Source organism: Carassius auratus, unplaced genomic scaffold (genome assembly GCF_003368295.1).
Source record: "Carassius auratus strain Wakin unplaced genomic scaffold, ASM336829v1 scaf_tig00049601, whole genome shotgun sequence".
Taxonomy (NCBI): Eukaryota; Metazoa; Chordata; class Actinopteri; order Cypriniformes; family Cyprinidae; genus Carassius; species Carassius auratus.
The window spans coordinates 5,001-15,943 of NW_020527117.1; the positions used below are offsets into that span (position 1 = coordinate 5,001).

Genomic DNA, 10,943 nt, shown 5'->3' on the forward strand with positions numbered 1-10,943 from the left:
AGCAGCGCTCCTTAGCTGTTATAAACTCACTGTAAAATGCTGTATTTGGTGGTTGGTCATGAAGAGTGTGTTCTGTGCTCCGCAGACTCGTGTGTGGAGAACGACAGTCTGTCTCTGGAGGAGCAGGCGGAGACGGCGAGTCTGCGCAGCCGAGGCAGTGTCCAGTCTCTGGGCAGCGGAGAGTCTGCGCAGCCGCGGGGCCCGATGCCCAAACGCCAGGCTTTCGGTGCGGGGCAGGTGTTCAACGGCACACAGGGCCAGCAGGTGCTAGTGCTGCCCGCTGCTGACCATCACCTGATGGAGGTCAACGTCACATGACCCGCCGGGGTCACACACGGACACAAGACTCGCCTCCGTCACACGCTTCAGGAGACACACGGTCTCTCAGACATCCCATAATGCCTTGCAGCCCCTCCTCTGTGTGCTCAGGTGTGTGTGTGTGTATGAGAGAGAGAGCGAGAGAGAGAGAGAGACACCTGCTGTACATAACAGATGAGATTAAAGAGAATCTTCTGAACCAAATACACTCGATCATCATCATCATCATCACTCTCACTGGGATTCTGGGATTTGCATATTTAATTTCGTATTGGTGTTCGGAACTAAAGGTTTCCAGGGAAACGCCAGCGCTCTGTTGACTCGGACACGCCCCTTCCTGCTGATGTCACATGATTGATGCGTCGCCATGATGACCAGTGCAACAAATCTTCTTTTTGTTTATTGCGTATGAAGAACAGTCATATTTCACTCCATTTCAGACATGAAAACAATTAATAATCAAAATTCAGGCTCACATTCATGGGTTAATTGTTAAAATGCCTAAAACTGAAAGTAAACATGATCACGGTTCATGCAAAAAAAAAATAAAAATGTATCCAAAAAATAATTTATATATTTTTTTTTTGCGTATTCATTTATTTGAATAAAATACTTATTATAGATGGCAAAAAATAATAATTTTGATTAGATGTATGTGTGTGTGTGTGTGTATATGCAATTATTATATATATGCAATTATATATTATGCAAAAAAAATTATTAATTTTTGGATACATTTAAAATTATATATATATATATATATATATATATATATATATATATATATATATATATATATATATATATATATATATATATATATATATATATGCGCAAATCAATTGGCTTTTTTGCATAAATTAAATTTTTGGCACACCTTTTTAATGGTGATAAAAATTGGCTTTTGATTTTCTGTAGGTTTTGGGGTGAAATATGACCTGACCGTGTTTTTGTGTAAATATCACAGTGTCTGTCAGGACCGAATCAGCTCTTACAGTAACAAGAACCTGACGACAGACAGCAGGAAGTGATGCGTTTCTCCAGGAGGAAGAGGTTTGATGTGAGTGTTGTGCGTCTCGTGTGTCGTCCGTGTTTAAACCTGAGAAACAGAGAAGCTGAAGTGCATCACCTCTTCAGCTCATCTGCTCAATATTTATTTCCTGATTCCTGTTGCTTCGCTCTTCTGGTTCGGTTCAGGGCCTCGTGATCCTGGACTTCACACGTCATGAACACAAGCTGTTTGTAAATTGTCAATCAAACATCACAGATTGTATTTAGATTATTTAAATGAGAAGAATATGTAAGCATTATACAACTGAGAATATACATATGTTTTAAAAGGATATTTGTTGTCTTGGTTTTCTATTAAAAAAGTCATTAGTTTCAGGGGGTTTTTTTGGAAAATATTTCTACATTAAAATTCATTCAGAAGTTCTGTCTAGTAGCTCATTTTCAATTTGTTTTTGAATATATATATATATATATATATATATATATATATATATATATATATATATATATATATATATATATATATAAAATATTAAAATTATAAACGTTCACAAACCTGTTTGGTCAAACCAATTTTTATTTCTGAAAAAAACTTTAGTTCCCCCGAAATTCCGAAGTGGCAGATACTAATAAAAAACAAATATTTAAAAAAAAACTCAGTTGTCTTTTATTTTGAAATTCTAAATTTATTACAAGTTTTAATTTGAGACGCCAAAGTGACACTTACTAATAATAAAAATAAAACTTCTTACAATGATGACTTTTATTTTGAAATTTGTCGTTTACATTTTGCAAATATTTTTCAGATATTAAAAATAAGGTATTTTTTATCTCATTTTTTCTCCCCTCGGTTATGAATTTTTCTTGCAATTCAGAGATATTTTTATATATATAAATTGCATATTTTTTTGGCTCATAACTGACAGAAATCTCTAAATAATTTTTTTTTTTCTTTTTTCTTTTTTTTTTTGTATCCTGTACTGGAAATAGTAGCTTTTAGAAATTCTAATGATAATTTTGTATTCATATCAATAGTTCTGTTGCTCGTTACATAAATTACTACTATCACAGAAACTCAATTATTCATGTATAAATGAACACAGAATTGACCTCCCACATTTTGAAAATATGATTTTGTATTATCGATTGAAACCGATGTTTAAAAATCTATTTTGAAATATTTTTGTGTAACTGACAAATTACAATTTATCACAATTTATTCGAGTGTGAAAGACAAAAAAAGCAATAAAAGTGATAAAAAAAATATATAAATAAAACTGGATTGAATAATACTAAGGCAATAATTAGTGCGGCGAAACGCTATCTTTGAAACTCGACAGGTCTTTGGCACTAGGATAAAACACTTCTTCCTGTCAGCTGATGAAACATTACAACCAATCAGCTTTAAGTGTAGCTCTAAACTTTTGTGGATTAATTGCTTCCAAACTGTTTTTTGGTGTTTTCTAGCACAAGTTGTGGTTGCTGTTACACCCTTTTGACCAGCAGGCGTCACTAGCGTGTAGTGTTTCCAGCGCTGTTGTGAAGCAGTTGATTGAAAGCTTTGAAAAGTCTTGTTTCTTGACGAGTGTTGTGTGATGACTGCAATGACAGCAGTGTTTTCTGCAGATTTACTCACATGAGTTTCTGCTGGCAGCAGAGAGAGATGCCTTCACTCCATTATCCTGAAACAGAGCCCAGAATGATGCTTTAACATCCTCTCATCAGATGCTCCACACGGACACATCAGTTATTCTGAATCATTCTGACACCGGCTCAATCACAGTAATGATTTACCGGATTCACTTGCGTTCGTCATTCCTGAAACGCTACACATGGATGAATGGTCCTCTCAGACAAACAAAACTTTTCAGCAAAATTGTGAATGAATGATGTAGAGAAACCAAGACAAGGGCGCTCCAGCTGACCACTGGCTTCTCTGAAACCAGGAAGTAATTGTGCATAAGTCCAGTAATACCAGTAAATTCGGACTGTGTGGGGACAAGTTTATAAATCATGCAGTATGAAGTGTAATGAGAATCTTAAAATGCCTGTAGGTTTTGTGAGGGGTAGGATTAGGAAGAGGATCGAAAACCCATTATGGAATGAACCCATGATGTGTGTGTTACCCGTGAGGTGTGTGTGTGTGTGTGTGTGTGTTTGTGTGTGTGTGTGTGTGTGTGCAGACAGATGGAGGTCAGTGTGTCCTCCAGACGTGAGCCTGTGCCAGGACACGGGAAGGACACGCTCCACTAGAGACTGACAGTATTACAAACATATCAATCCTTCAACCACAACACAAGCAGTGCACAACGTGTGCGGATTTAGGAATGTTTTAGAAACAACTAAGTCTCTTCTGCTCAGAAAAGCTGCATTCAATTTATCAAAAATACCGTAAAAATAGTGAAATATTATTCTAATGTAAAGAAGCTGTTTTCTGTGTGAATCTGTGTTAAAGTGTAATGTATTTCTGTGATGCTCCGCTGTATTTTCAGCATCATTCCTCCAGTCTTCAGTGTCAAATGATCTTCAGAAATCATGAAAATATGATGATTTACTGCTCAAGACACATTTCTGATTATTATCAATGTTGAACACAGTTACTAAAACAAGAAATGGATGCATTTATTCAGCAAAGACACATTACATTTCTCAAAAGTGAAAATAAAGACGTTTTTATAATGTTGCAAAAGATTTCTATTACAAATAAACTGTTCTTTTGAATTTTGTATTCATTTGTGAATCCTGAAAAATAAAATGCATCACAGTTTCCACAAAAATAAATATTGTGCAGCACAACTGTGTTCATCACTGATAATAATCTTCATGTTTCTTGAGCAGTAAATCATCATATTATTCTGATTTCTGAAGATCATGTGACACTGAAGACTGGAGGAATGATGCTGAAAATACAGCGGAGCATCACAGAAATACATTACACTTTAACACAGATTCACACAGAAAACAGCTTCTTTACATTAGAATAATATTTCACATTTTTACTGTATTTTTAATCAAATAAATGCAGCCTTGCTGAGCAGAAGAAACTTTTTTTTTTCAAAAGCATGAATTCTTCCCACACTGTAACCAGGAGAGTCATTGAGTTCAGCTTCTGTGATTCAGATTTTATAGTTTTGGCAACAGAAAGAATCCTGCCACGCCAACAGTAAAACACTAAAACGAGAGCGAGAGAATACAGATCAAAGCAGGAGAGAGAGAGAGAGAGAGAGAGTCAGGATGAAATAAGACCAAGGTCATTGAGACGCCAGACAGGTGTGTTCAGCAGCGCATGAATTAAACACAATTATCCTCATTTTCTGTGTCACTTCCCACAGTGAACACACACAGACGCTCGTTAATATAAAACACTGGCTGTTCATTAAAGGCTGTTCGATGCATACATCACGGGCCGCTACAGGACCTGAAGGAGAAACACTGGGAGATTTCAGGTCTGATCTGTGTGTCGAGAGACTCGGGACAGAACAGCCGTCAAACATCAGTGTAACGGGTCATTTAGAGATCCTGTTCTTACCATTCTGATGAAGGGGTCAATCTCTTTATTACTGTGAAGCTGCTTAGTATGAAAGCTTGTTTTGATCACGGAATAAAGCAAATAAAGGTAATTGTGACTTTTTACTTCACATTTCAGACTTTTTTCTCACAATTCTGCATTTATATCTTGCAATTCTGAGTTTCTCTTATAATTCTTAGTTTATATCTCAAAATGCTGAGTTTCTCATAATTCAGAGTTCACATCTCATAATTCAGTTTATATCTCATAATTCAGTTTATATCATAATTCAGTTTATATCTCATAATTCAGTTTATATCATAATTCAGTTTATATCTCATTATTCAGTTTATATCATAATTCAGTTTATATATCATAATTCAGTTTATATCATAATTCAGTTTATATCTCATAATTCAGTTTATATCTCATAATTCAGTTTATATCATAATTCAGTTTATATATCATAATTCAGTTTATATCATAATTCAGTTTATATCTCATTATTCAGTTTATATCATAATTCAGTTTATATCTCATAATTCAGTTTATATCATAATTCAGTTTATATCTCATAATTCAGTTTATATCATAATTCAGTTTATATCATAATTCAGTTTATATATCATAATTCAGTTTATATCATAATTCAGTTTATATCATAATTCAGTTTATATCTCATAATTCTGTTTATATCATAATTCAGTTTATATATCATAATTCTGTTTATATCTCATAATTCAGTTTATATCTCATAATTCAGTTTATATCATAATTCAGTTTATATCATAATTCTGTTTATATCATAATTCAGTTTATATCATAATTCAGTTTATATCTCATAATTCTGTTTATATCATAATTCAGTTTATATATCATAATTCTGTTTATATCTCATAATTCAGTTTATATCTCATAATTCAGTTTATATCATAATTCAGTTTATATCATAATTCAGTTTATATCTCATAATTCAGTTTATATCATAATTCAGTTTATATCATAATTCAGTTTATATCTCATAATTCTGTTTATATCATAATTCAGTTTATATATGATAATTCTGTTTATATCTCATAATTCAGTTTATATCTCATAATTCAGTTTATATCATAATTCAGTTTATATCATAATTCAGTTTATATCATAATTCAGTTTATATCTCATAATTCTGTTTATATCATAATTCAGTTTATATATCATAATTCTGTTTATATCTCATAATTCAGTTTATATCTCATAATTCTGTTTATATCATAATTCAGTTTATATATCATAATTCTGTTTATATCTCATAATTCAGTTTATATCTCATAATTCAGTTTATATCATAATTCAGTTTATATCATAATTCAGTTTATATCTCATAATTCTGTTTATATCATAATTCAGTTTATATATCATAATTCTGTTTATATCTCATAATTCAGTTTATATCTCATAATTCAGTTTATATCATAATTCAGTTTATATCTCATTATTCAGTTTATATCATAATTCAGTTTATATCTCATAATTCAGTTTATATATCATAATTCAGTTTATATCATAATTCAGAGTTCATTTCTTATAATTCAGTTTTTTATTTTAATTTTGTGGTTTTAATTTAGAATTGCAAGATAGGAAGGCAGAATTGCTAAATAAATATATTACTTAATTTGATAATTGTGTCACTTTGGATATAAAAAGAAGAAGGATTGTGATTTCTCTACTGTAGTGTTCTTATTATTCTCTTGTAATGAGTTTGTCTTCCTCAAAGCCCAGTGTGAGTGTCATCTGAGACACTAGATCACTAATAAAAAGAGGCTTTTGCATTATTGACACACTGTTTTGCTAATGAATGTTGTTCAGTTGCTTTAACGCAATGTATTTTGTTTAAAGCGCTATAGAAATAAAGGTGACTTGACTTGACTTGTCTCGAGTCTCCTTTAAAGCTGGCACCACCGGGATTCCTGGGATTTCTTGAGTAGGTTTAGAAGGCATTTAGAAGAACTCGAGCTCCATGAAACACGATCACTGATGAAGGTGTGATTAGGGTCTGTGGGTCATCTTCATCAGCACCATCTTCATCTTCATCATTGTTTGTCTCTGGATAGAATCTAAATAACCATGCTACTGAAACACAGCTGATGAGATTACGCATACAAAAACACATGATACTGACAGAAATCAAGATACTGACATGTCACGACATCAGACTCACATGTGACTCCTTGAGCATAATCCAATCATGGGGGTCAAAAGTCAAGCTGAATAAATCATCTCTCATTGATGTGTGGTTTGTTCGGAGGACAATATTTGTCTGAGACACAACTATTTGAGAATCTGGAATCTGAGGGAGCAAAAAAATCTTAATATTGAGAAAATCATCTTTAAAGTTGTTCAAATGAAGTTCTTAGCAATGCATATTACTAATAAAAAATTAAGTTTTGATACATTTACAGTAGGAAGTTTACTAAATATCTTCATGGAACATGATCTTTACTTAATATCCTAATGATTTTTGGCATAAAAGAGAAATGTATAATTTTGACTCTATTTCTACAAATATATCTGTGACATCTGTTAAAATCAGCTGAGAACTGAACACACGCCTCACCAAATGACTTTATTAAAGTTTCTAACAGAATAAAGCAGAAGTATTAAAGACACACAAACACACACACACACACACACACACACATATATATATATATATATAATGCTATCAAATATCTCTTTTTAGTTTGTAAACAAGACAATTTTATTTTAATCTTACTCCGCAGATTATTCTCCAATCCACGTTTTACTGAACGTGATGATGCGCGTCTTTCAAGCGCTGATATGAGCGGGAAAGTCTCTCTAGCGCCCCCTAGAGACCCGGATGAGCGGATAATGACGGTATTACAGGATCAGAAGGGCGCAGCTCTGATAATAACTGAATATTATAATCATCATTATTGATATATAACAGTGTGTTAACATTGGTGTGTCTCAGATTGTACGAAATGAGCAAACTCTGTAAACCCATTTGATAAAACTGACTATCATTTAACTGTCATTTCACAAACAATTTGAGGAAAAGTTTTAATTCATTTAAATATTTAATTCAGTTTAAAATATATATATATAAATGTAATTTATATGGAAGTACAAGTACCAAAACTGAGTTCAGAAAAAAAGAAGATTTTCCTTAGACTGAAGATTTAATAGTACAATATAAATATATAAAAATGTATATAAATACATATAAAATAATATTTATTTTGATAAATATTAAAATTGCAATAACTGTAAATAAATATTTAAATATATTATGTTAATTTTGTGCACAACGGTATTTCTGGAGGAAATAAATCATAAATCTTCATTTTATTTGCACACTGAAGAGAGCAGACCCTGATGAAGATGAAGATGAAGACGAGGGTCAGAAACAGGGATCGGTCTCCAGACGTCCCTCAAGACTCGGTCGTGTTTTACTAATGTCAGGCCAAAAATACGCCACTGAGAGCTGCTTCAAACTAGGTCATCTGCTACCTTTCTTTCTCTCGCTCAGGGGCCGGGGAAAATAAAATAAAATAAAATAAAATGTGGCAATGCTATTCAAGGCACACCTAAAAAAAGCCTTCAATTCAGGGATATTTCTTAAGCTTGATAAACGAGGTCATTAATGCCACACACTCAAAACAGCTGTTTTTCAAAATGTATTTATTAGTCATATACAAAATAAAGTAAGCTGTATATCAACAAACATACAGTATATACATCAATAAATTAAAGACGCCCCAGACTGACTGATACAGTTAAGTTCATCGTTATATACCAATACATTATATTACTTATCTACAAAGTACAATAACTTAGTTGATAAATACTTACAATTAAATGGACTTCCACGGCATCTATATTTCCCATACGAAGAACTATATCTTAATTTAATACACCCCATACAGAAAAACAACAGAAGAAATCATTTTATTTTTTTAGACAAAAAAATCCACAGCAATTTATAGCTTCATATTTCTGACCGAGAGCTTTTTAAGGGGGAAAAGTTTGATTGGAGAATATTAAGAAGCTGAAGTACATCACCTTAAGAGATCTTAAACAGTGCTCTTTCCTCGTTTTATTGATCAGAGTCGAGGAAAAGTGGCTGAAACCCATGCGTTTAGCAGCAGATGAAGAGCTCTGAAGAAGATCCTACACTAATCTTTCTTCAACCTGAACTGAAAGGTTTAACGCACATCCCACGAGGCTCGGGAGAGAGAACGAGCAGGAACACAAGAACGAATAAAAGTCAAGATAATGTGGAGTCTGAGAGTTTGGGGGAGAAGTAGGACAAAGCCACGGATTCAAAGGAAGTTCGGGCTTTTTCCATAAAGATCCTTTAACACCCGAAGAGCCTTTCTGTTTCACGGGAGCTTCATTGTGGTGGAAGAAGGTTCTTCAGATTATAAAACGTTAAAAGAGATGCTTCTTTAAACTTTGTGGAACCAAAAACGGTTTTATAAAAATTAAAGAGAGTCTGACCTTTTATTTTATTGTTTTAAGCATGAACTCACTTCTATTTTTTTTATCCATATCAAAATTAAGTGAGTTATGCATAAACCAAAAAAAATTGTTTTTGATTTAAGTTTATTTTTCCAACCCTCTTGACACACGAGTCCTTAATTTACACAAACTCACTTAAGTGCTTTAGTCTTATTTTCTGAAAAAAAAATCATAAAATGAAATGAGTTTATGCTTTTTTCTTCTTGTTGTAAACAAACTCCATAAACTGTATCTTATTTTGTAAGAAATGTATCAAAATTACGTGATTTTATGCTTAAAACAAGAAGTTGATTTTTCTAATCATTATTGTTTTAAGCTCACTTTTAAGTTTCATTTTATAAAAAAGATGCAAAAATTAAGAGTTCTACCTAATTTTTTCTTGTTTTAAGCATAAACTTACTTAAGATTTGGAGCCCTATTTTCTGAAAACTGCATCAAATTTAAGTGAGTTTATGCTTAAGACAAGAAAAAATTATCTCAAACTTTTAATTTTGACTTAAAAAAAAAAAAGAGACTTAAAATCTTAAGTGAGTTTATTCTTAAAACAATAATAAAATATCTGCCAATAGTGAATTAAAAATGTACTTATTTCTTTGAACTAAGTTGGTTTTCTAACTGTCCATGTCTTAATTATAAACTCACTTAAAATTTTAAGCATTATTTTCAGACATATCAAAACCAACCAAAGTCACTTAAGTATTTAAGCTAATACGTGTCCCAGGAGCACAAAACCCCATAAGGCTCAGTTTTTTTTAAAATTGAGATTTATACATGATCATCAGCTGAATAAATCATCTCTCCAGTGATGTGTGGTTTGTTCGGAGGACAATATCTGTCTGAGATACAACTATTATAAAATCTGGAATCTGAGGGAGCAAAAACATCTGAATATTGAGAAAATCATCTTTAAAGTTGTTCAAATTAAGTTCTTAGCAATGCATATTACTAATCAAAAATGAAGTTTTGATATATTTACGGTAGGAAGTTTACTAAATATCTTCATGGAACATGATCTTTACTTAATATCCTAATGATTTTTGGCATAAAAGAAAAATGTATAATTTTGACCCATACAATGTATTGTTGTTTATTTCTACTGGTTTTGTGCTCCAGGGACAAATTATGTGATCTTTTGCAGTGTGTTGGCCTCGTGGGACATGGCACTGTTTCTAAACGCTGGGTTTCAGAGCTCTTGTTGGGTAAATCTAGCGCTCATCATCAATCGCTGCGATTATTCACGGACGACATCTTCAAGGACAGAAAACTAGATTCCTACCGAGAGGTCGTGACCCCTCCCTACAGCCATCTGATTTGCATATAGTTCACTTTTAACACCAAAGCACCACGACGACCATAACGACAACAAACGTGAACGAGCCGCTCCTCGTGGAAGAGAAGTTCATCACATGATCAGGAGCATCATTATTGGGCATTAGTGCTACCTGACACACCGACACGCAACGATAATCACATCATCATCATCATCGTTTGAGAGGAAGCTAGACATTTTTTTGTCTTCAAAACCGTTCGATACATCGCCTATAGAAACGCCACAAAACCACCACAGCCGATAGGAGAA

At 32.9% G+C, this 10,943-nt stretch overlaps 1 protein-coding gene across 1 annotated transcript in view; it reads left to right on the forward strand.

Annotated features, from left to right (window-relative positions):
- LOC113089369 (trafficking protein particle complex subunit 10-like) overlaps nt 1-922 on the forward strand; it is a gene marked incomplete at its 5' end in the record, with an annotated part of 5,694 nt that extends 4,772 nt beyond the window's left edge. The window contains one exon of the mRNA XM_026255996.1: nt 86-922. Within this exon, the coding sequence (XP_026111781.1) occupies nt 86-318 (233 nt within the window). The remainder of the gene's footprint in view (nt 1-85) is intronic.
- Nucleotides 923-10,943: the final 10,021 nt, after the last annotated feature.